This window comes from Anopheles marshallii, chromosome 3 (assembly GCF_943734725.1).
Source record: "Anopheles marshallii chromosome 3, idAnoMarsDA_429_01, whole genome shotgun sequence".
Lineage (NCBI taxonomy): Eukaryota > Metazoa > Arthropoda > Insecta > Diptera > Culicidae > Anopheles > Anopheles marshallii.
In genome coordinates this window covers 84083428-84108674 of record NC_071327.1, presented here as the reverse complement: position 1 = coordinate 84108674, position 25247 = coordinate 84083428, and the positions used below count along the sequence as shown (strand labels likewise).

The 25247-nt window shown below is 47.7% G+C and overlaps 1 protein-coding gene across 1 annotated transcript; it reads right to left on the bottom strand.

Moving 5' to 3' along the window:
• Window positions 1-2: 2 nt before the first annotated feature.
• Window positions 3-16844, bottom strand: LOC128711491 (uncharacterized). The gene is made up of 7 exons (XM_053806369.1): window positions 16799-16844; window positions 3869-5486; window positions 3610-3804; window positions 3366-3531; window positions 2794-3090; window positions 2501-2717; window positions 3-2422 (listed from the first exon to the last, which is right to left on the bottom strand). Exons 1-7 carry the CDS (start codon window positions 16842-16844, stop codon window positions 3-5), a joined length of 4959 nt encoding a protein of 1652 aa, XP_053662344.1.
• Window positions 16845-25247: the final 8403 nt, after the last annotated feature.

Sequence of the window (25247 nt, the reverse complement as noted above, 5' to 3'; positions counted from 1 at the left end):
CGTTACTGAAATCGCCGCACCTGTTGCAAGACCCAGCCTCGGCTGTTGGTGGTGTTGGTTGCCGGTTTTGATGTAGTAGCCGGTGTCGAAATGATAGCCACCGGTTGCCGTTTACATTGACCGAGATGCGCCGGTTTGGCTGGGATTGGGGGTGGAGGTCCAGAATTCCGCTGAGAACCTTCTCCCACGGAGGAACGCTGTTTCGTACGTGGAGAGGCAACCGGAGACAGGGCTTCGTACAAATGATGCTGGTCGGAGGATGATGTGCCGATATTTGCTCGTTGGCGTTCATTGTCATCGCCACTATAAACGGCCGAATCGCGGAAATCATGCTCGAGACACTCCTCTACCGTACGCTCATAGAAGCAGCACTGTTCATCATCATCATCATACACGTTGCTGCTGATGGATTCTTGCGTCTGCAACATTCCTGTGTTCCTGGTGTCCTCGCACACACTGTCACTGGAGGAGCTCGATGCCAGCACCGAGTCCCGTTGCTGATCATTATTCACCGATTGCATCGATGCACGGTTGATGAGCACGTTCTGGTTCGTTCCACTAGTTCCAACCGAGAGAGCTGTGGTCGACGTAGCGGACGCAGACGCAGACAAAGGCTGAAAGAATAGCGTCTTCGGATCGGCGTAGTCCAAATGCGCAATGCGTGATCCCAAATCAATACTGCCCTGTTTGTAGATGTGACCGAACGAACCACCACCACCATTTGGTTCGGAAAGTTTGCGCTGCAGCGAATGCAGCAGATTGCCCTCACTGCCCAGCGTGTTCTCCGACGCCATGGACGTCGAGGTTGAAGCATGCAGAGAGATGAACCGTTGCAGGAAGCTTTTGTGGGCCGTTGTCTTCATGCTAAGACTACCTTGCCGCTCGAGAAATGCCTGCTTCAGCGAGCCAGACTCGTCTGGTCCATTGGGTGATGATGGAGAACAGTAAGATTGCGACGACTTTTCCTCTTCATCCGATTCTTTGCCAATACCGTTCGATTCCCGATGGTAGCTTATGTTGGTATCACTGTTACGGAGCAGCTGAGGTGTTTTGTGTTGACCGGCAGCTTTCGTAACATGCAAACTCACCGCATCCGCGTTAACAATCCCATTCAGTAGACCAAGTTCCGAATACGCCAACGTGACATAGTCCGATTCGGGACGTGTTCTGCTGACCAGCTGGTTGTCGGTTATTTTTTGACCCGAAGTTACCCCATTGCAAACCATGCTACTCGAACCTTCACCGCACGGCAATGAATGTCTTGCCAAACATGGCGGAGCATACTTGTACGGTACGTGAACGTTGCGGAGCAACGATTCGTATATCGGTTCCGATTCGTCCAATCCAGCTAGTGCAAGATTTCGTGACTGTTCTTTAGGACTTTGAGCTGAGTTATTCTCTCGGGCGGCAGTAGTCTCTCCGCCCAGCTCCTCATCACACGGTGGTTCCGTACTTGGCGGTTCAGGTTTTCGGTCGGGATTCAGCATACCGATCGGACGGGTGCAACTAGATGCATCGAACGATTTCTTTTTCATCACCGGTTTGTTCAGGACTTTGTTGAACTGCTCCACATCCAAAATGAGCTGGGAAATGATTTCTGAATCTTTTTTCTGCTCAGTACAACATCCACTGCCATCGATAGAGCACGATCTAGTGTTCAGCGGCGGAGTGGGTTGATGACGATCTTCGACGACATGTATGGCTGTGTCGGTTACCTTTGGTACAGCCGTTGGTTCATCATCGTTCGATCTGCTTCCCGCAAGTTCTACAGCCGGAAGTTCAGCAGCAGTTTCCGGATCCGTTAAACCCGTCTCACTGCTGATCTCCAGGTCTGTATAAAACGTCGAACTACTCGTTACAGTCTTCGGTCGACGTTTGCGCATTTCACTGATCCGTTTCGGTATCATGGTGCTATTGTACGAGCGAATGCTGGCAAAGCTCTCCTTAACCTTCGTACCGCGTCTCGTCGGTACGGACAGCTTTCTTCGCTCGTACAACGATTTCAGCAAACGTTCCTCCTCATCATCTGCCGGTCCACTGCGTGTTTCGGATAGGCTTCGGGCAGGTTTTGGCGGTGGTGAAGACTTTGTCGAAGATGCTGCTGGACGCGCTTTTATTTCCTCCTTCAGTTGTTGCTTCACTGCATCACATTTGCAATCCTCGGTAGTTGACTCATGGTGCTGTTGTTTGGCGATCGGTACAATTGCAGATACAGGGGTCTCCAAATCGTTAGAATATGACCGGAACGATGGAGTCGATAGTACGTTGACGGAGGTTGTTGTTGGAGCATCTTTTTTCAGCAGATTTTTCTTCGATTTCATTCGCATCTCACTGCGGCGAAACTGCTGACGCCGTTCCAGGTACTCCGGTATCGGGGAGTTATTTGCTGGCCGCTTCCAGTACTGCTTATCTGTAAATCGTTCTGCAGATCAACCATCCGAAAAAAAAGGTTAATGTGTGTTGGTAAAGATCACTATTTGAATCCTTTGCGCTAACGCACCATCTTCATCTCCAAGCTGTAAGACCAGCTCTTTGGCCCTTGTCGGTATGTCGGTGTAGTGTTGTAGCATCGCTTGCTTAATCTGTTGCGTCCATAGGCGCTTTTCTTCACGATTTCGTGCCGTCAACTGCAGTGCACCCTTCGGGTCGTCGTACGGGATCACACGGAAGCTGATCGGCTCGCCCGGTAGATGCTCCACCAGCATTAAATTTTTGCACTGAAAACCAAACGAGAAGCAAAAACGTAAGCAAGTGATCTTCCAATGGGCATTAAAAAGGCACACTTCCACGCACCGGTATGTAAGCGCGAAATTGAAGTCTTTTGTCCTCCTTTGGCTTTGCTATGATGAGCATGGTTTGGAACAGCAGCACGATGCGAGGCTTGGAGTGCTCCATCAACCGACCTTCGTGTAACAGATCACCCAACACGGACAGATCGGGCCCGAGCCACCCGTCCAGAATACCCGCCAATTCCTTTACCAACCGCGCCTGGTCCAGCTTTGTCTTTACCTGATCGATGTTGTGCGCGACTTTCTTCATCAGCTCGTGGGCCAACGCCACTTGTTGATCGTTGTAGTGCTTGCGCAGATTCTGGGTAGGGAGGAAGAAGATGGAAAGAAAAGTGGTCAAGTATGACAAATGAATCTTATATTCTTTCTTCTTTGGACTGGCGGCAGTAGTAGTAGTGGCAATAGACGAAGTAATCATTGTTTGCACAGACTTTAAACCGAATGATTTATGATCTTGAGTGATCGCGCATTTGCAATCCTGTTTACTCCAATCAATGCAAACGTCCTTCAAAGCGGTGTCTAATCCGCCACTCTCACACCCTACCAGTAGCCTTCTATTGTAGATCGCATACTTACATCGAGCAGTAGATGATACTTTAGAATCCGTTGCACTGGTTTCAGTAAATAGGAGCCCAACGGGAGAGTATGCTTCAACATCTTCTGAGTTGACACAAGCAGCGCATTCGTATGCGTCGCCTGTAGCAGTGTCGTTAATAGTGAAATGGCTTCCGGATAGCTAGTGCTACAAAAAAAAAAAAACTCAACATTAACACGTGTCGGATCTCGACAAACATCTCGTCAAACGTCTTTGTAAACGTACCAGTATGTAGTGTAGCAGCTAAATTCCGCATGGAGATCGATGAAGCAGTTGGATATCGTAACCGGATCACCCTTCGCTTCACGGAGTCGGTTAAGTAGCTTAAAGTTGAAATCATAAATTTCCTGAATGTTGCTGAACAGCACCTTCAGTTGATCGTGCTTCAAGCAGGCCCGTTCTTTCCAATCCTCCAAATAGCTGTGCATAAGTGAGTATGAAATTTGGAATAACTGTGGAATGCGTTCGTGGTCTCACAACTTACCCTCTTATGACCTGACCTAGGTCCTTCACGTAGCTGCTTTCGGAATCGATGATCTCCCGAACAGCACGTTCGCACATCGTCATACCGGCAACAAAGGTAATGACCGGCCCTAGTTCACCTGTCCCTTCGCAGTGACGCAAGGCGTTACCATTGTGTTCGGGTTCACTGTGATCGGCCAAACTTTCCACGCTGGCCTGATACGAACCTGGCGCGCTACCTTTGCCACCGGGCAGATGATGCTCCGAGCCGGAGCTGCTGGTACTGGACGAGTAAGAGCAGATGGATGACGCCGAGAGTGGTCTCGAGCTTAGCACTGGTGTATTTGGTGGAATTAACAGCGACGCTTTACTAGAGTACGGTGATCCACTGGCGGTAGTATCCAAGCTTGGCGTCGACGTAGACGTGCAGTGCTCAATGTTGACGCGCGTTGTCAATTTGGGTGAGTTAGGAACAGACACTTTACAGTTTTTATTGCTATCGAGCAATTTGGCCCGCGCATCGGCCAACGTCGTCAATCGATCGTCAGGACCGCCGGTTGCCGGTACGTCTCGACCAAAGTTGGGATAGTAATTGACCGCTTCCACCACGGTGTTTCGATGCTCCGTCGTATCGACACAGTTTTCTACGAAAGCATCTTCCATTTTAATGCTGCCGTTTGTTTCATTTCGTAAGACAACACCACTACCTTCGGTAGGATCGAACACTGGGGTTACAACAGGACTGCACTGTTGATCACTGTCCGTCGATCTTTTGGGAGATACGACGGAAGAATCGCCCTTTTCTAAGTCTACCGTAAGTGACTGAATTTTTAGCTGCAATGCAGATACGTTCTGAAGTTCGTCCACTGCTGGAGTAAGGCGTTTTTCGGTAGCAATGTTTCCATTATTGTCTACTGCGGTTCCAGTCTCCAGCATTTCCATTGCAGTGGTTAAAATGTCTCCAAAGCCTGTTCTTTCCCGCAGGACAGTCGCCGTCCGTTGGTGCCTTTGCCGTTCGGCAGAAGAGGTTATATTATCGATCAGTTCACTATCCACGTGTCTAAGTTTGGCGATATTTTTCGACAGCGGTAGCTGCTGCTTGTGATGAATTACTTGCAATGGTACAGTGGCCGTCGGGTGTCTCGAAGGCTTTCGACTAGGGGCGTTAAATGAAGCAGACTGCACATGGTTGCGAACGAATGGTACGGATGGTACCGTTTGTTCGTCGTTGCTACCACCAGTTACGATGGTGCCGTTCGTGTCCGCTGTGTTGGACACCATCCGTTGCACATTTGGTGACACCAGATTGAAGAACTTTTCGGAAAATTTTTTCACGCGTCCAGTGCTTAAATCGGAACTGGAGGAAGCTGCAGCTGACCTGAATACGTTAATACGTTGGGGTACTTCACTACTAGCTGCTTTACAGTCAGTCGGTCGTGGTTGCTCTGCGTTGTTGTATATGGCAGCGGATGTTTCGTGCCCGATCACATGAGCAACGCTTTTCAGTGGAAATACTTCGGGCGGTGTTGGTTGGGGTTTGTTGTTGGATGATTCGACTAGTTGTTTAGCTTCTTCGCTGAAGTTATTGGCTAGGGTATCCAAGTAGCCCAGTACCGATGGGCCGATGTCAGTGCTGCTTCCTGCAAAGCAAACAAACAAACAGGTACAGTTTATACAGTCAGCGAGTTAATCATGTGGGATCGAACGTTCTGCCTGAACTCTTTGGTCAACCACTAGATACAGTCTACCTGGAGCAGAAGATAAATTGATAAATTTAGGTGTTTTGTTCAACATTTAAACGTAATATCGAGCATCTTATCGGGAAGTGGTTCGAATGTCGAATAGATTTTTGTTTGTGAGTGGGTGGTCAGAGTAGGCCCACGTAGTGTTGTGTGTCTTATAAGTTGTTGCGTACCGATGCATAATTTGTAGCTTCTTTCATCGTTTGCACTATTTCTCTCGCTGCCACTTTCATCTACGCCTTATGTCTCCCCGAAGAGGATGAACAACGAAGCGGACGAAACGAACGGTCAGAAACACGCGTTTTTCGGCACTTTATTGATATTTATTTTTGTAGACACGTCACATTCATTATACCATTTTCTTACACCTTCATTCTCCGCTTGTGGCCGGTGGCCGGGTAAAGAAAAGTGGTGTGCCCTCATGGATCAAGCTTTTCTCTCATCGTCGTTCACTAACGTGCGAGTCTCGTCCTCCTTTAGTCTGTGGCGGGGCTTACAGTCGGCAATATGTGAACTCTTATGTATATGTCGTGTGACGAAGAAAACAAGGAAGAAACACTCAGTACTCGTGGCCAGTGGGTATGTATTTGTCTCTTTCGATTCATCAAATGGAAATTTATATTACCAAAAAAGAAAAAAACACAACCTTCCCTCTTTTTGTCTCACCCTGTAGGAGCCGTTTTTTTAACTCTTTAATTCACTTTCTTCCCACGTGAAATGCAGCACCAAAAAGTTTCAACCATCACGGTGACAACGACCGTCCGCGTGTCACCGTTACACCACGGCAGCTGCACGATGCATTCGGAGTTCCCGGTTGCGTGAACTGTATGTAAATAACGCGCTCTGAGTGTATGTCAATGTCGCTTACAGTCATGCAGCTTGCTGCACACGCCCATAACCCACACGCTGGCAGCTCTGGTGGCGGATAACGCAGGTCGCGGAGGCGGCGCTGGACGGAATGGCGCATAACCCACCAAAAAACATTAACCCGCCGTCGCAAGATTAAACGAGGATTATCGAAATGCTAAATGAAGTGGGAAGCAGCAAAACAAAAAAAAAAAATCACTCCCATTTTCAGCTGGACGCGTTTCCTGACAAATTAAAAACGGGGGTGCCATTAAAATGAAAACCCAACTCCACGAGTAATACGCACGAAAACGTTCATTTCATTAGTTGCTGTAAGGTAGTTGCGCACTGCAGATAGTGAAGAATGGAATCCCTTTGATGGTGGTCCAACTGTCAGCTGGGGGCTATTTCTTTCAACACTTGCATAATGTGTTTTTAGCCCGAACCACGATATCGGTCCCCCCCCCCGGCTGAACGACTGTCTTTTACCATAAATACATATACCACGCATAAGTTCAGCATACGATTGTCGTGACGTGAGAGTGTAAAAGCTTAAAATAGCTGATCCGAACCAGTCTCGCCCAATAATGCTTCCGAGCATCCAGAGTTGCGAGACGACAGGGCATATTGAGGTTGGAGGTTACAGACGGTAGAATTGCTTGGATGGAACGGTGCGGTGTGCCGGCGCATCATCATTGTACGGAAACGCATAAGAATCATGATCGGGGGTGTGCATTATGTTGCCATTTAAAAGAAGCACAGCCACACACGCACTCCACTTAACCATCATCACAGGCACGTGCTGGGCATTGTCATGGCGCAGTGGTTAAGAATAAAACACGACAACATATCTAATGTATCTCTCCCTCCCAAATACAGAACACCCGATCGGTTCGATACGAACACTCATTGGGACGTTAGACCTCTTGGAAGATGTTGTTTGTTTGTACAGTTCCGGCTCGATAATTTGTTAGTGAGCTAGTGTGTTCACTTGCATGGGGTCTTGAAAGAGAACGAGACTCATAAGCTAAACGCTAAACGCTAAACGGACGAGGGGATATAATGTGCAAAACTTTTTAGATTTCATTAGAAAAATATTGAAATTAACCACTATCACGATCCAGGGCAATGAGCGTGGTACAACGGAAGTTCCAAGCTTGAAGAACTATGGTATAAAGTTTTAGTCACCTCAGCTCATATACTCATGGTCGTATAATCATGACAAATCAAATCATATAGTTTTTATTTGTTGTTAGCCGATGATTAATAGTATTACTACCGCTTTCACACGATGCCTTCCACTTCCTCTATCACACGATTCTTTCTAGCCCTTTCCATGCGAGAGTCACACTTAAAATTCCACAAAAAACACCACCATTTTTGGAGGATTTATTCCCTGAGCGTATTTTGGGGAGTTGACGAATGCATTTATGTAGTACCTTTTAATGGTTTGCTATATAATTTGAGGTCGCCTTTTTACTGTGATCGTAACACAAGCACCCGAAACTGCAGCATCGCAATATATTATGAAATGTCCAAGAAGGAAGACGATTCTCGGTCATGATGCAGATGGCTCCCTGGGGTATGAAGAAAAATCTCGTCCATCACAGTACTCAAAGTCAGAAGACCAAAAGTCTGACCGAAGTAAACTCTTTTTATCGCAAAAAAAGTCAACACACAGAGCAAGGCACGAAACGAGTGTTCCGTACGTAATCGTAAAACACTCATCATTACTTTTCCAAAGATCAATCCATTTACAAACCACCGCTCATTTGTTTCGTGTAAAAAGGCCACAGATGTTGGGGGACTTTCGATGGAGTGCACATACACCATGTGGCTATTTCGTAGTCATTAACCGCCCGAACATAACCATCATCACGCAATCAACGACAGATAAAGTGAGGGAAAACCTTAAAGATCTCTTTCTAAACCCCATCTGTGACTAAAAATGGCTTTCTTTAAGCTATGCATTTAAAAAGCATCGCTGGGTATTGTATGACTCCCTGACTGCTCACGGGGTGCATTTTTATCAGTACAGTTATGTTGGAGTGTTTTTTTTTTCTTTTGGGTCCAGGTTTTCGACAATATGTTGAGTTTGTTCGCTTTCCTACCAAATAGGGTCGTAACCGTCGTAACCTCTTTGAATATTATTGCTTGATCACGTAAGCCCGATAGCGCATGGTGTATTATTTTCAATACGCAAGGACACGTGAAAATGGAGTTTTGTTGTGCAGCTCTTGTTTTAATTGTTAAAAATTTATATCGTTAAACCGGTCCCATTTGTCCAAGTCTCCCACCACCCTTGCCCTTTACAAACAAACAGAGCAACTGCACTTGTTTTCGAGAGCCATCAAAAGCACTCCATAGGGAAAGTGTTATTGGAGATAATCAGGCTATGGTCACGATATTACACAATGCGAAACCGTTTCGATTAAGCTACCACAAACCCATTGAGTAAAGGACGCTGGGTGGCTGGCTTGGGTAATTATGTGCGGCTGCTACCATCTCCGCCAATGATGATGACTCCATTCAATGGCAAAACGGACCCCGAAGGTCAAGCAATAAACGTAGCGCCCCCCCGAAAAGGCTCCACCAACAAACCGTCGGAGCGCATGATAAATTGGCGAAGTACCATATAAGGCGGGTGAGGTTGGTTTTATCGCTACGGTGTAGTGTTGTATCCTTGCTTTCGGCGAAAATAGAAAAAAAAAACCCCAAAACCCGGTGGAACAGTCTCCTTTCGATCGTGCCGTGCCGTCGTCGTGTGTTTTGGTGATTTTCATGGTGTCGCCCTTTCTTCACGCGAACACACAGATTGTGCAGTGGATCTGTTTAAGCCGCTCACTGATTGATATGTGCCGCAGCGATGAACTAATTCACCGTGTTTCGTGTCATGTTGGGCATGTCAAACTTTGCATCGGACACCTCCAGAATTCCAGCCCCGCGCGCTGGAATTGATTAAACAGATGCTGTTGTTGACGAGGTTTGTGGATGCGTGAAAGACAGGACGCAGGACCATCTGGACCCGGTGTCGAATGTGTCTGCTGACAAGCCGCTCCTTCATTAGTCAGCTATCGAAACTGTCCGAAACTACTTCCAGTTTGCAGGCCCGGACAATGGAAAGTCGTCTTCCAAATGGAGGCGCGGGTGCCGTTGTGGGCAAAACGAGTTCATTAAATCAACATTCGAAGCACTTGCAGCACTCTCTTCCGGTTTTGTCCGTGTAGGGGGGTTTGAAGTTTTTACATAATTCCCCGGGAACTTTATATCCGCGTCTTCTTGAGCGGAGGGACAATACAGGCAGACAGTAGCAGTATAGGCGCAAACCTTATAGCGGACGACGATAACAAATGGCAAACAAAGTGTCGCATCTCCCCCCCTCCGTTCCTTACCAGCAATTTGTGACACACACGCGATACGAATATACAAATCACACAACGGCCATAGGCACAACACTTTCGACTGGCGAGCTAATTTAATTATCTGCTTTAAAGACGGACTTCTGACTGCTCCGGAAGCCACCTGATATAAAATGGGTACGCTCGTTTAAAGTATAAGAATTGCACCGATATATTTTCGAAACGTCTCTAGCGCCACAGAGGGCTTGTGGCCTTCCACTGTACAACACAGAGACAACGTACAACACTGTTCACAATTGTACCAAAACATGCACATCTATGGGAACTGTTGCGTTTGCCGATAGCGATAAGATATCCATGAAGTTAATGCAGCGTCGATTGATTTTTCTACCTTTTGGAAATGCGAAGCCTGTTTCACAATGTCCAATGTTTTTGACATTGCTTCACATTGTTATCAATGTTTTGCTTTTAAGTTGTTTTGAGAACTCTCCACGACTCTGTCTGCATGCGCAATAAACAAGAACATCTTGTACTGGTGGTACTGCGATCGATGGATGGCGTCGTGAGTCGATGGAAAACACGCACAACGGCCAACCACATTTCACACCCTTTTCTTTTAGTTAGCAGCTCGGTGCAGCCTTCGGTTGGTTAGCTGGCAGTGTCTCCGAATTGGCACGCTGGAAACTGAAACTTACCTATAGGCCTATCCGTCACGCGATGCCACTCGCATCGACCACCGTCAACTGGCGGCTTTAGCGCTATGGTTCCGGTGTCATACTGTGGCACGTACTTGTGTGTGTTCGTATCTTAGTACTGACACGGCCACTAAACGTCGACTAGTGTGTCGACCACGGTCGCTTACTCATATCGTTGACGCCCGCAAACATTACCGTCCCGTATGGCGCTGATGATTTATATTCTTATCAGCGCATCGGCTAGTGTTGGGTTCGTCGCAACAACACGCGACCAACACAAACACCACAACCCCCATGTAGAGAATTACTTCCAAAACATCACACAAGAAGCACACTGGGCACTGTAATGTGCGGGAAGCGCAAGTTTCGTGTGCTTTAATTATTAAAACATTCTGATATGTCCGACGCACCACGAAAGCAAGGGTGCAAAAAAGAGTTTCCAGTGAAATGTTAGCTCGTACAGCTTTTTCCTTTTTCCTTTGTTGCAGAATATTCTGTTACACCAGTAGGTTTGCCCGAGAATGGCCCTGCAAAAACAGGACACAATGGGCGCGAGTGAAATGCTAAAAGGGAAATCATTCTCGTCAGTAATATGGCTGATGCATAAATAGGTCGCCACTGTGAGTTGCATTCTTCAGTCCGTGAAACGTTCGCCCGCTCAACTTGCAACAGCGCACAAGCACCACTGAGAAGAGGATCGAGCTTTCGAAAAGCGATAAATCACGCTTCTTAAGACAACAATCTGGGCATTCTTGAGCATTGAACAAGCGACGGTACAGACGGTCCAAGAGACGGGTAGGATGACGAATGTATGCTTTTAACCCTGTGATGATAATGGCATTTAAAGTCAGGAGAACTTACCCGTTAGACGGGACATTGTCTGTAAATGTAAATGTGTAGTAACCTTACGGAACGTAACTGTCAGTCGTAAATTCATCTACCAGCTTACCGGTCCCGCCAATATAACATTTTGTTCCAACAAAATTACACATTGCGCTATTGCTATACTGCAGGATATCTGCAGCTGGGTGGATGGATTACTCGGTAGTCAGCGAAGCAGAACCGGAATTAGGGAACGGTGACTTTCGATTACAACAGATGGTGCAGGGAAGCTACGCTTTTCTACATTCTTCAATTCGCTGATGAAATCACTGCACTCCAAAAGTATTTCTACCGTACCACAAGACATCATACAAATTGAATGGCAGACGACCAAGTGGCGGGTTGGGTTATTCCCTCCTAATCTAATTTGCATGGCCCAGACAGTTGACAATGTCACGGTTCATTATTGCAGGCTGAATCGGGCAAGAATGAATTTGCACGCTTTGTAAAAATCATGTTTGAGAAATTGGAGGATCACCCAACACCGCCGCCGATGTTGTGCAGAGATCCGTGAGAGATGGGCCTCTTTGCCTTTGCGTTTCAACTTTGCCGCCCATGTTCTTATCAGCGATGTTCCATGTCGTTCCATTCTGCCATGCAAAAATTCCAAGTTGCCCTGTTCCAACACAGCACAGGTACTTGCAGAAAGGAGATGCGATCGCGTTGGAGGTTAAACTACACTCTCAAGCTAAAACATCACTTTCTCTCTCACTCCACTTTGCGTTTGCGGTATGATGATGATGATGATGATGATCATGGGGTGCAGCCGTTGCAAATGGCATTCATTCAGCCACGTACCGCACTCTTTCTAGCTGCTGTATCTCTGCTTCCGCTTCGCGCTATAAGGGTAGCAAACGAGCGCAATCGTTAAGGGTGACGTTTAAACAATTTAACGTTGCGCACCGGCTGGCTCAAATGCGCGGAAGCAACGCAAACATAATACAATGCACCGCACACACGTTTACTCCCTCGCGCGTATGTGTCGATCGTGGCTTTCCGGCGATCAACAGCTTCCCCCCTTTTTTTTGAAACAGAACACGGCGGGTCTGTATAAGCAGGCGGCAGCAGTTGCTATAGGAGCCCTAATAAAGCTCAACGCACACACTTGTGCCCCGTGTAACTTCCGCGGCACCGGTGACATATTGAAACTCCCTCGGCGATAGAATCACAACATAGCACCAATACTAGCTACAGTGTGTACATGGCCACCTTCTTTACTACACCACTACTGCCAACACTCCTTCTTCTCCATGGCAGCGCCAGCATCATGTATCACATGTTTCCAGTGCGCTTCCCTTCAGTGTTCGACGTTTGTGTCCGACGCTTTCTTGAACCAGCAGTTTGCCAGTGTTGGTCACGGGCTCCAATGGCTTGTCGCGACAAAACCCATCGAACACGCTCCTGTCCTCCGCATAACAGATCTCTGGCCCTTTTTTCGCGACACTGGCATAAACTAGCTTCTAGTAGTGCACCGATGGTGACGCCGCCGCTTCGTGCATGCCTGCATCAATCTTAATCTACTTTGAAGGAGGTAAATGCAGGGTGGTGATCGAAGCGTGGGGCAAACGGAACTGCATAGAATATCAGATGGCGTGAATTTACCACCCCATGGGTTCGTTTGCATGCCGCGATCGTGAGTCATTTACCATAAAACTCGAGCTGACGTCGTACTTCGGACGTCGAATGAGGGTCGATTCGTTTTCGCTCGACCGGTGAATGAATCTGCATTATCAAGTTCGTCTATTCCCGTATGCCCCGGGGGAGCCTCTGGAAGGGGGCAGTCTGTATGCATGATCATTAAGTTTTGGTTACTTAACTGCTGCCACAAGTACAGGTATTGGAATTCTAGTTGAAAGCATTCCAAATGAGACGATCCAACCTTTAAAGGTGTACATTTCTGCTATCTATTAAACGTCGGCATAGAAAAAAAAACTATCTCATTATCTTTAAACCGATTCTACAAAATAATCGTTAGAGACATGATCAGCAAACATCAATGGAGTTGTGTTCTTGGACCTACATTTCCTAAATTAGCTGCTGGCAAGCAGGGAACAAATTAAACAGCGGCAATAAAAGTAAAGCCAACAGCCAGCTTTATTACGCAGTGTGTGTCGTTGTCGATACCTTTGCGATAAACACTTCTCCTCCTTAACATTGTGCGACATTGCAATTAAGCGGGCTATTTATCACTTTGAAACAGCTGGCGCCAAGATCGACGATCGATGGTAATGGAACCCCCGGTCACCAGTCGGCCAACACAACACAACAGACGGGAGTTCCGCACGCGGCGAAGAAAACCGATACGGAGAAACCCTACTCGGTGGCCAGTGGACGTGCGCCACACCGCGACCACAACCCACCGAAAGCATATCCCTAGCATGGGCCACGCAAACCGAGGCGACGTATTGCAAATGCAACCCACGCTTTGCGGCGTCGAACAGCCGCAACGGTGGACTTGGCGCGGACTTTGGCCACTGAGTCGTTGTCCCCGCGCTTGCATAATTTCGCTCGGGAAGATCCGTGGGACCGTTTTTGTGTATGTGTTCGCTCGTGCTCGTGCGACAATCTGATTATGATTGTGCATGCATTACCATCGACCAACCCCACGCCACTCGATCTTCTCCCGATCTTCCCATCATTCATGTGGCCCCTCCGAGTGTAGACGACCGATGTATGCGAGTACGTCTAGAGATTGTCGTCTGTGCTACTGGTTTCACCACACTTAATCGCTCAATATTCGTTCCGCTGCGTATGTGGAAGTGCGTTGATAAACGGCCCGCCCCTGTAGGATAGTGATTTTCACGCGCCCAAGCATAATTAGAGTGTCATTTATTTAGCATAATTCCTCGTCATCCCATCATCACGCACAGAAGGGCAGTGAAACACTGGCCATTTATCATGATGCATGCCCTTCTCCATGGCTACACCGCTTTGCCGTTTTACGAGATTTGGGGTACGGGATCCTATATTATATTGCGACACTAGCATCAGAAGTCCTACCAAATGTTCCCCTTGAAGATCGTGGAGCCGTTGTTTACATTACGAAATCCCACGACTGATGGGTTTCTGTTTTTTCGACAGCATCTATCTCATGCGGGCGACAACATTTCCGGACGTACGCAAAGTCACCGGAAATAGAGACGTGCAAACAACGTGAGCTGATGGGACGCGTTCGGATTGGGCTGAATGGCCGTCACGGTAGAGAACAGACGGCCAGAACACACCATGCGGTAGTCCGTCTGGGCCATGTGATTGTAAATATTGCACTAGTAAAACGGAGCCGATGCGGACAGCCGATTCTCGTTCTCTATCTCTATCGCTCGTAGACATTCTTGACACCCTGGTGACTGGGGTGCGTTTCTTTCATCCCCCGAAATTGTCCTTCTCGTCTATGGTGGACACTAATTGGCAAGTTATTCAATAACCAGACCGTCGACAATTGGATGATACACTGTTATTACCTGGAGTTCTAGTAACATGATCATGACCAATACATAAAAAAACCCCAAATCTTAAGTTCTTATCGCACACCGATGAACGCTATCATTATGTAACCGTTGCCTTTCTACCTCACATGAGTTCTTGTTGCGTGTCGTTTATGGACGAAATTTGTACAACCACTATCAGCTTTTGTGGTCACTGTCGAATGCGATGCGATGGTTTTAATCGAACAGCCGGAAATGCAAACAAGACCTCAGTTACGTTAACCCGACTCGAGTACCGCACGATACAGCCCAGAAACACACCCAGCAACTGAACAACGACCCCAAGACGCACCGTGTGTGTGTGTTAGTTTTAAGGGTGGAGTGGATATGATTGTCTGGCACCGAAGAAAGCAGCCCTCCAATCACAAATCATCTGATAAGCGATCCTCTTGAATGCGCAGCACCGTATGAAAATGACTCAAGCTTTTCCTTCTTCCGTCCCAACGATTGAAGTAAATCGCAGGCAAACACAATTTCTACCGTACGATCACGTTGATAAACGTTGTCTCGAGTGGCTTTGGCGCAACTCTGCGGTTCCACTGGATCGGCTGGAGACTTCTGGGAATCCAGCTGAGATGATGGAATGGTACGAAAATATAAACATTTGAGGTGATGGATTCGACGCATTTTGGTGGCTTGATATTGACCCGCGATGTCATGTTTTATTTTCAAAACGGCAGGATTTGTTTTTTTGCATCTGTTCATTTCTTAATACCATCTCGATCGCAGCACTTGAGAGAAATGGATTCTTCGGCATAAAATGAACAACTTGCTTCTTTGTGATCCGCGTACCACCATTATGCGAAGGAATACATTTTTGGCTGCAGCCTGAAGCTGGCGACAACAGAGAGTGTGTCCGAAACGATGGCCTCGGGGCGATTGAGGATGATCATCAATCATTCGCCGACGAAGGACGACATCTTCGTCGTCTGGCCGATTATCAATCGAGTGAACGTGCGTAGTACAACCGCTGCTCCAGAGTACAGCCAGCGGTTTTGATTTTTACTAATTACAGACATCATATGCGCGATTTATAGCCGGCTGACCGGCTGACCTTGTTTGCTGTTCACTCGGGCGCTTCCCGCACACCAGTCCAGTGCGCGAGCACATACATCCAAGCCACACACGGAAGAGTTCGGGCCGCGGTTTTTGAACTCCGGCAAGCCAAGTCTATCTTGGGCGGTGGGCGTTTACTTGGAGAGCATCCCGGGAAGGAAATCTGGACACAACAATCGTCACCCGCGGGGGTAGCTACCGGTCGGGTAAATGTTGTTGCCGCAGAAACTGGCGCGGCCCCTTTCCGATGGTCGCGATCGGTTGAGTGGGGTGTGTGTGTGTGTGTGCTGGGATCCATGTGTAAAAATTGAGATCACGAGCAAACCGCACAGCACCGGCACATCTCGCACCGGGTCGAAAGATATTGTGCAGTCGGTGACAGACGAAGGGGTCGAGACGAAACGGTTCAACAGGTTTTTCTTTTCAGAAGACGGAGCCCGTACCGTCACCGGCAGCAGGCAAGGGAGCGCACGATCGTTCTGCTTTTTCACCATTCGGAGTCTCGTCGACACCGTTTTGGTTGGACGGAGAACCCGGAGCTCGCGGGCCCCCACAAAGATACTGCACGAGATCGATCGAACTCGAGTTCGTCCGCTACCTTCTGTCAGCTTCCCTCATTCGCGCACAGGCACAGAGTCTGTACGTGCATCTTTCGCTCTCCTTCTCCTCTAGTGCATCGCGGCGAGGGTTAGCGAGCGGCATTTAAGCGTGTTTTTGCTTCGCGCTTCTAGCTCACAAGGCTAGAGTGAAGCTCGGTGCCAGGGCGGAATGATTCATATGATTCTAAATGCTTAATTTTCCATCGTTTGCACTGGTTTGTCGCCCCGGGGACGGTGATGCATCGAAAGTTGAGGATGTAAATTTTACATCACACGTAGCTCACTTACCGAAAAAATCCTCCCACCGTTCCGATCCGTCCGATTCCACATCCATTGTAGGGCTCCAAGGTGGGGGGGTGGTATTTGTGTGTATTGAGGGTGTGGGTGTGTTTGTGCTCGAACGCTAAACGCACCACACCGAATCCATGCACTGCCTCAGAACTGCTCCGGTCCAACTGCTGCTACGGTAACGCTGATGGTCGTCGTGCAAGTATATTGCTTCACTCCACTTCAACTGTTTCCGTACTATTGGACAGCTGATTGCCGTAGCAAATAGCATTTAGATAACATTGCATTTATAGCGCACGCACTGCCTTCTCCAGCACATTGCAACGTAAATACGATCATTCAACTAAACGTAGCTCACTCGTCACTACACAAATTTCATTCCCCCTACCCCTCGAATGGACCACGGCCCTACCGCACAATGAAGTGTAATATGGGAGCAGAATTAGACAACGTTCTGGGATTCCGGAGATTGAATCTGGAACCAGGAACTCGCTATGTCGCAACCATTTCATCACATCTCGCGAGCTTGCAAGACGACTTTGCCGAGATCACTGCGCACTAGAATATTCAATGCTCAGAAGCAGCAAATGTAAACGACAAAGTTGTCACGCGTTACACGGTCCTATGCATCAACCATACGGGGCAGTAAAATCTTTATCTCTACACCGACTAGCAACGGAACCACCACCAACACTTCGTGCAATTAAACCCGCGACACGCACTCATCGACACGGTGTATCGCGCGCACTGCCCAAACAAGTGAATTGCTGGAAGGCAAGGGAAAAACGATCGAAAAGCTAAACGCAACAGCAGAACGATGCGAAAGAAAAGAGATGTGCTTTGTTTTCCTGCTGTGCTGCTATTGTTGACGATCACCGATGCTGCACTGATCTTTCAGTTTCAGACAACCCCAGCACCACCACCAGCACCGAGGGTTCATGCAAAATGAACCATCCAGTGCGGAATTTTTTGTTTATTATTCTTCATCGAATGTTAATGTCAATTGAAATAAATGTGAAACATTATGAAGAGCAATACTCGAAATAATGTGAAACAAAGTATTAATCAGCTAAATATAAAATTATATTTTAGATCTCTTTTTTTCGATGAACCGTAACAAATGAATGTTGCTTGGGAAACGAAGGCACCGATTTTTGACAGTTCTTGAAATGTTTCAATTGCGTATTTGTTGGCGGATCGGTTTGCACCGACGATCAATTCGTGTTGAATATCGATCATGGATTTCCATAAATGATTGCAATTGATTACAGGTGATTATAATGGAATAAATTCACAATCAATGTATTTAAATTAATACGTTTACGATATTCGGTTTGATTGCAACGTAATTGGCATCAAATGATATTGAAATTAATTTTGAAGAGTTTTTATCTTTCCCACAGTCTAATAGTTTTGGCTCAAATCAGTTTTGGCTTTTGGAAATATGCTTTGCATTATTCAAATGACGGTCAACTCAAAAGCGCCCAGATGTATGCAACTGTGCGTGCATGAAATTGAACTGAAATTCCCAGCGGACAATAGTGCGCAACATATTTATCGCCTCGCAGCTCTGGGAACGGTATTCAGCACTCGCTCAATTCACTAACATATTTTTCGTATTTATATGCTAATTGCTACATATCTTCCAAACTAACCCAATAACACATCACTCAACCGATCGTAAAATTTACGGTAAAACATCACCCAATACCCAACACTCCAAGATTTCGTACTTTAACAAGCAATAGTAAGTGCAAATATCTCTAAAAGACAACTTCAAACAACCCCACAATTCACAAGTGTTTAAAGTGACAAGTAACATTCAAACGTGTGTGTGTGCAATGTCGTCACTTTTGTGCGCGGTTAGTAATGTACGCGCGTGTGCGCGAACCGCAAAATGCTCGAAAGTGGTCGTTGCGCGTCTGCAAGAACGCGTTCACCGCGCGAGGGCGGAAAGAGTAAAAGCTCCGATCGCTGTCGTCGTCGTCGTCTTTGTCGTCGCTGCTGTTCATGCAGCAAGGCAATATCAACAGCTGGCAGCGAGCAGAAAGCGCCAGTACGCGCATTCATCTCGGCGAGACTCGAAACTCATCCAGAAGTCCCAGAGTCCCGACGGACGGAAGTAAAGCAACAGCGGACAGCGAACCAAAGGAAGCCGTAGTACTCGCTGCGTGGCGGTTCGTGAGTTTGCTCAAGTTGGGCGTTTAGAAACGCGATCCGTTTCCTAGTCGCATCGTCCTACCGTGATCGTCGGTTTGTCGGGCCTTAACCGTTGCGGTTTTAGTTTTGTGTGCGGTGTTTTGCGGAAAAAAGAAACAAAAGAGAAATAAACGCTTAGTTTGCCGATTTGCCGTTGCCGCCCGTGCGCCTGTGTCTCGATACGCGACTCGTACGTACCGTCAGTTGCGCGCCATCCTCTACACAGCAACGTTTCGTGTGAGTAGCCGTGTGTTTTCTTCCCTAGCAAGCAGCATTTTCCTTCCGTAAGCGGAAATTCGACACGGTGTCCACAGGTTCCGCACTGAGGTGGGATAGCAGCACAAGCGAATGGAACCGTACCGACGGCCGAGAACAGATTGAGTGCTTGTAGTTTATTATCGATCGGCACACACCGAGATTTGTATTTTGGACATCCGCGCACTGCGTTTTCCGCCCGTGCTTTTGCGTGACGCGCCTAATCTTATTGGTCTTATCGGAAGTGGATCGTGTGCAGTGTACGGCAGTGTATAATGATTCAAACACTTCGTGCCATGCGTGGGTGCCAATGATGGCGAATCAAGAAGTTTGCTACAATCGAACCTCGAACTCGAACCTCGTTAGCATTATGATCAAGTTTGTTGTTCCCCCCCCACTCCCCCCCACCCCCTTACTTATATCCTAGCAGTGGTGTTTTTTTTGTTGTAGCCTTACCAAAAAGACACCGTCCGGTATCGGAGTGCTTCGCACCGCAAAGATTCGCCCACGTGGCCAAGGATTCGCGTCGTGCTCCGACAAAAGTGTGTTGTTTATTTTTTGTTTTTTTTGCTCTTCGCCAACGCTCCCCGATCGCTTCCCAAGATCGAATGCACGGTCTGGCATGGGCCAGGAAACACATGTAGCATGCCGAAATTAAACCATGCAGTTTCTGGAACGCGAGTTCTCCCCAACACCAACACCAACAACAGCAAGCACCGCAACCTGCTCACTCCGACAACCGCGGCAGATGGTGACATTGATGGTGGCGTTTTGGACGATATCTTTAATTCTCATTTTTGGAAGAGAGTTAGTGTGATACGCACGGTTGACAAAATGTACGATAAGATAAGACACGGGAGGGCAGAACGGCGCATCAGCCAAGGGCCTCTTCTCGATGCACACACATCTTCGTGCAAGTGGTGTCTCCGCTACAACAACACCAACTAGAGCAAACACATGCGTGGTGTGTGGATGATCGCGCTCGCGCGCGCCCGAACACCTCACGAGGCTTTGGAATGTGCAATTCAAACATGTCTGGTGCTGCTGGTGCCCCAGTGTTTTGGCTTGTAAATAATCTAACGACCTGGGTAACGTACGCAACCGGCGAAGAAAGGTGGGTTAGCGTTTTTGTTTTTCGATTGTGCCGTTGTTGGACCGAACGGTAAGATAAACGGGCACGAAGAATGGTCGAATCGAGAACCGACGCACAGCGAGGTGGGGCAATCTTCGATTACGAGCACTCCGTCCGTAAGCAAGGAAGAGCGCTAGTTTTTACTTGAGCACTGTTTGTTATCTTAATACGAGGTTGGATTACGATCAGTATCGAGTACATAAAGAAATGCAACCTTGTAAAACGATCCTCTATTACATTATTCGTACAACACATTCTTCGTTACCTTTCGCGAGACATCTTCAGGAGAGAAAGAAAACTAACTTAACGCGCCAGTTCCGCCAGTTTTCATGACTCCGACCAGACTCAGTTTCATGCGCATGTATCGAACTTCTGTTAACCTTTGAATAATAATATGCAGCTACAGATCGATATGCTATTCGGCTGAAAATAGCTATTTCTTTCTTTTGCTTCATTTGATTTCGCAGCCGGAATTCGAATTAGCAGCGCAAAAAATAGACACTGCGCGATCGGGCACGATCAGAAGAGCTTTGGATATGGCCGAGGCAAGGCAATAGCAATGTTCACACCAGCATCATCGTGGCAAATCGATTTGGGTTTGATCACCGAAATTCGCCATAAGACGCATCACGGACAGACGAAGCGCTCGCTGGTGTTTTGTTTTCGTCCATAATCCACATGCACGAGAAGGCCTCCGTGTGATTGAGGCTCACAACAGCACACAGGTTGCTCAAATTTGATTAGATACTAGTAGATACTTTTGGGCCACCGACTCGTAACATTCGACTTATCGCGAGCGATTGGTTCCGGGCATGCCGGGAACCGGGGTGGGGGGGTGGTGCGGAACGGTTTCAATTGGCCGTAGAGATATTCCACAAGGGAATTCTGTGAGGTCAATTTGTGTGTGCCATAATCATTGACAATCGATGCGATTGTGGTGACACTGGTGGTCTTATTTTTAAAGGTGTATGACGCCACCGCGGTGCCATGCGGTTCCGCGTGTGCGAGGGTGTGCGTTTTGCATTCCGATTGTGCTGAAGTCATGGACTTCAGGAGTGGTGTGGCTGTACAAACTACGCTAGGTTATCTATGCGGTTGCGGAACCGGTAAGTTCGCAAGCTTCCGAAGAGTACCATGAATGGGCCTCATTTATTACTCATGTGATGAATTGGTGCACAGTTCCACGAAATTTCTTCCGATTTCCTGGGGAAACCAATGTTGAGAGCAAACGTACGTGAGGTTATCATGGTGCAGGATGTACTTGCGACTCATCTTGGCCATTCGATATGGATGGATTTAGTGAAGCTGCTGTCGTTAACAAGAAAATCACCCCCGGGACACGACATTATGTTTTCTTAGCAAATGGATCAACAGAAACACTTCTGAATGCTAAACAATCCATGCCATTGGCACGGAATTCCTGTTCGTTCACTTATTTACAAAGAATCAAAACACAGACACTGCGAACTTTACATTCCGCCAGCGGTGGATTATTTAAATTTTAACACTCACAGTTTCTAAGGACTTCAAATGACTCACTCAAATCTTTGCCGGAACCGTCGTCCACGATGGTGGGCTGGAATGTGCGCAGTGCGTCCGAATAATGGGCGACTTGTGTAAAATAGTACATTTGATTTACATACACTCGGTTCTCGGTTGTTGTTTTCTGGCAAGCATCCGTACTGTGGAGTTGCCGATCGATTGGCCCATTCGTCGTGGCCACTGAGAGTACCGATTTGTACCAGCAGTGCGATGTTGTGCGCGCATCCAATTAAGTCGTTCAAGCGCAGAAAACAAGCCGAAAAGATCAATTGAGCCAACAGTCTATTTTTATATGCATGACATGATCGGCAAAATGTGGCAAAGCAAGATAAGCGAACAGCGCCTCCGGTACAAATTTGCAATTATCTCCCCACAAGCGGGAACAGTTGCAACCTGCAGCCATTATATTGGAGAACTTTTACGAACCGTCATCGTATTTAACGTGTGGAAAAAACACAAAATCTATCTAAACCCACGCTGCTAATGAATGCGCATTGGTTGAAGCCTTTTCGTACGTGTTTTTATCCAAATCATATTACGGAGGCTCAAAAATTACGTCCAAACCCCCAACCTTGATAAGCATTCTGCCACCGCATTTGCTCTGTCCGGTTTGAAAGATTGTATCATTAGCCACAAAGTCATCGTATCGAATCGACCACAGCGATCGATGATCGATCGCTGAAACATCGCCGGTTCTCGGTTTATAGCCAGCTTAAGCATGATCATTATGGTAGGTTGGCTGTAGGCTTGCCACAGGTACGCGTCGCTCCCTTCAACGTCAGCGTCCACAATGAGCTAAGTCCGCTAAAAAAGGTCATATTCTAATCGGCAAAATTCTCAAACAAGCATTTCACATTAAGCCTCCCTCACGACCGAATGCCTTAGCGGCTTGTGCCGAATCTTCCTGAGCAGCGCCAAGGGACAGTCGAGGGGAACCGTCGGCTGTATCTGGGAGCGTATGTTTATTGAAGGCAAGGAAGGTACAACAAGTTAATTTTAATGGCCATTAGTTTTACCAGCCATGGAGAGGAGGCATGAAAAATGGTCCTCCGTTTATGAAACACCCGCCTTGTGGTCGATCCGTGTGTCGGCGAACTACCGCGTAAGAGGGTGTGGGGCTGTAACAGAAGGCAGCGCAACAAGCTGCTGTTCACGGTCGTTCTACGTGCATGGCCAGGCTGTATCGGCTTCACCGATATCGTCGATTTTGGGTGATCAAATAAAGAGGATATACGAGTACTGCTGTTGCCAAAATTGGGTCACTATCGGGACGTTGGGCGATGGAACCGCGAACGACCTACAGCGAAGATTTGGAATTGGAATGTTTTGATTGATGTCAATTGCTGGTGAATTCGATTGTCCGAGCACGCGCACGTCATGTTCCAAGATAGATCACCTCATCGTTCCACGTACCGGAAAGTTTTGTTTCCCGGGGTCCCCCTGTTGTCCTTACCCGGACGTCGGACGAGCGAGGCGGCAAATTGGAAGTACCGCAGGCGTCGTACAACATTCCTGCGCGCCTAATCGCAAGGGAGCTAGCGTGAAACTGATCATCTCTCTGTATGCGCCACTTGTGGTGTAAACTGCCAAAGCTCTGCACCAGCGAAACATGGAAATCTTCATGTTTTGACACCATGTGAGAAGTTGGACGGTGCGCGTACTACTGCGTGTGCTCGAGCGCGGGTTCAAAATTCCAATCCCAAACATACACACCACTTGACCGGGATCGCCCGGTGGGACATGGGCAGATCAGAATAAATGTTTATGATAAGCGCCGTTCCCCGGCGCACACATTTGCGTGCGGTCTAATTCTTCAAAAAATACTTCTCGGGCACAACATCGGGCATCATTGTGTGCTTTTTTTTTGTTGGCTTCCAAGCTGTTCATCGATTTGGTGGCCACCTTCCGCGATGAATTATTAATTCCGTTGCCCGACACCCGTCCACCGGACCGAGCGCCTCGCCCCCTCGAAGCCATGGTTTTATAGCTCCGCGACTGGAAAGTGGTTTATTGGGTTGCAGCGGTTTGAAAATTATGATGTCATGCAATCGGTATGGGATCGAGGCCTGGTAGCTAACGCGAGATGTGCGGAAGCCTTATGACACCCCTTTTCCAAGTGATTAGTAATACAGCTGCATCGTTATCGGTGTCGCCTGTGGATCGGTGGATGGTTTTTGCGCGTGTGTTATTTGCATCACATCTCGCTCTAGTTTGCCAGCCGCCTCGTTCGTAACACTCGCGTGCCTTGCCGTGGAGCTTTACGCTTCTGGACTATTTGGTAAGCCGTATCCAATTGCCGGGAAGAACAGCTTAAGGTTAAGAATTCGTTTCTCCCCACCGACGGCTATTTCTGTCTCAAACCATTCGGATATCGGCGCAAGTAACGACGCGACGCCATCTCTGGTTGGTAAACGAATCAAAGAATACACGCTAGCATCAATCTATCACCATCTATCGGGTGCTGATTGAATGGCCAATTCATAGATAGCAGAACCACACACATCACGCTGTAACGATGATAACATCGATGGAAAGCAGCTGATATGGGCTGTGGGACCCGTCGCCTTCAATTCCGGTTCTTATGATTTACGGCGGCCCTTTTTTAGGCCCACCAGAAGGTCATTAGGCGAACGCGTCGATAAATCTTGCGCTCGCTGACATTGAATCCGCGCACCGTTCGCACCGAATCCGGCGACCCAGCGGGCTAAATGGTGAAAAATTGTTTGTTTTGCTGGACAACCGTTGCGCGGGTGCGGATTTCGAACTGCAGAACACAACATCAGAGGCCTGCGATGTTGGTGGTGGTTCAATGGCCTAATTGATTTATGGCAGACGCGATCATCGCCGTAAACATGATGATCGTGACAGGTAATGCAGTCAGACGACCGGGCGAGGGTGGCGAATAGCAAAGCCATTTGATCATACGATAAATTAACTTGCAATCTACCCAACCCAACTGTGTGCTCAAGTGCGCTCATGACCACCTATCCTTTTCAACGCTCGCAGGGAGAAGTATCCTGCCGTGGAGATGATTAATGCCGGATGACGCAGTTTCTTCCACTCCCCCAACAGCGTGATCGGGGGATCGACCTAGAAAACGTTATGACAATTGGTTGATGCGATTTCGCGGCGAGGCCCTGTCGCGCACGTAGCCATAATTCTCTACAGCTGCTTAAAGGGCAGTATCGGCGCCAGCAGCATCGGCACCCTAATTAAAAGCAAACAATCTACCGAGTGCACATGTGTCAAAGGGCTACGAGGAAATGTGTACCGAGTCGGTGGATGCTTTCATTTTCTAATACATGCGGATGCTCCTCAATC

What these genes read in the sequence shown, in the direction of transcription:
- LOC128711491 (XM_053806369.1), bottom strand. Translation starts at nt 16,844, where the DNA reads ATGGATGTGGAATCGGACGGATCGGAACGGTGGGAGGATTTTTTCG. An exon ending in AGCTGCTACACTACATACTG is followed by an intron (nt 3,532 to 3,609) that starts GTACGTTTACAA and finishes TTTTTTTTGTAG; the next exon opens with CACTAGCTATCCGGAAGCCA. An exon ending in ACAGCTTGGAGATGAAGATG is followed by an intron (nt 2,423 to 2,500) that starts GTGCGTTAGCGC and finishes GTTGATCTGCAG; the next exon opens with AACGATTTACAGATAAGCAG.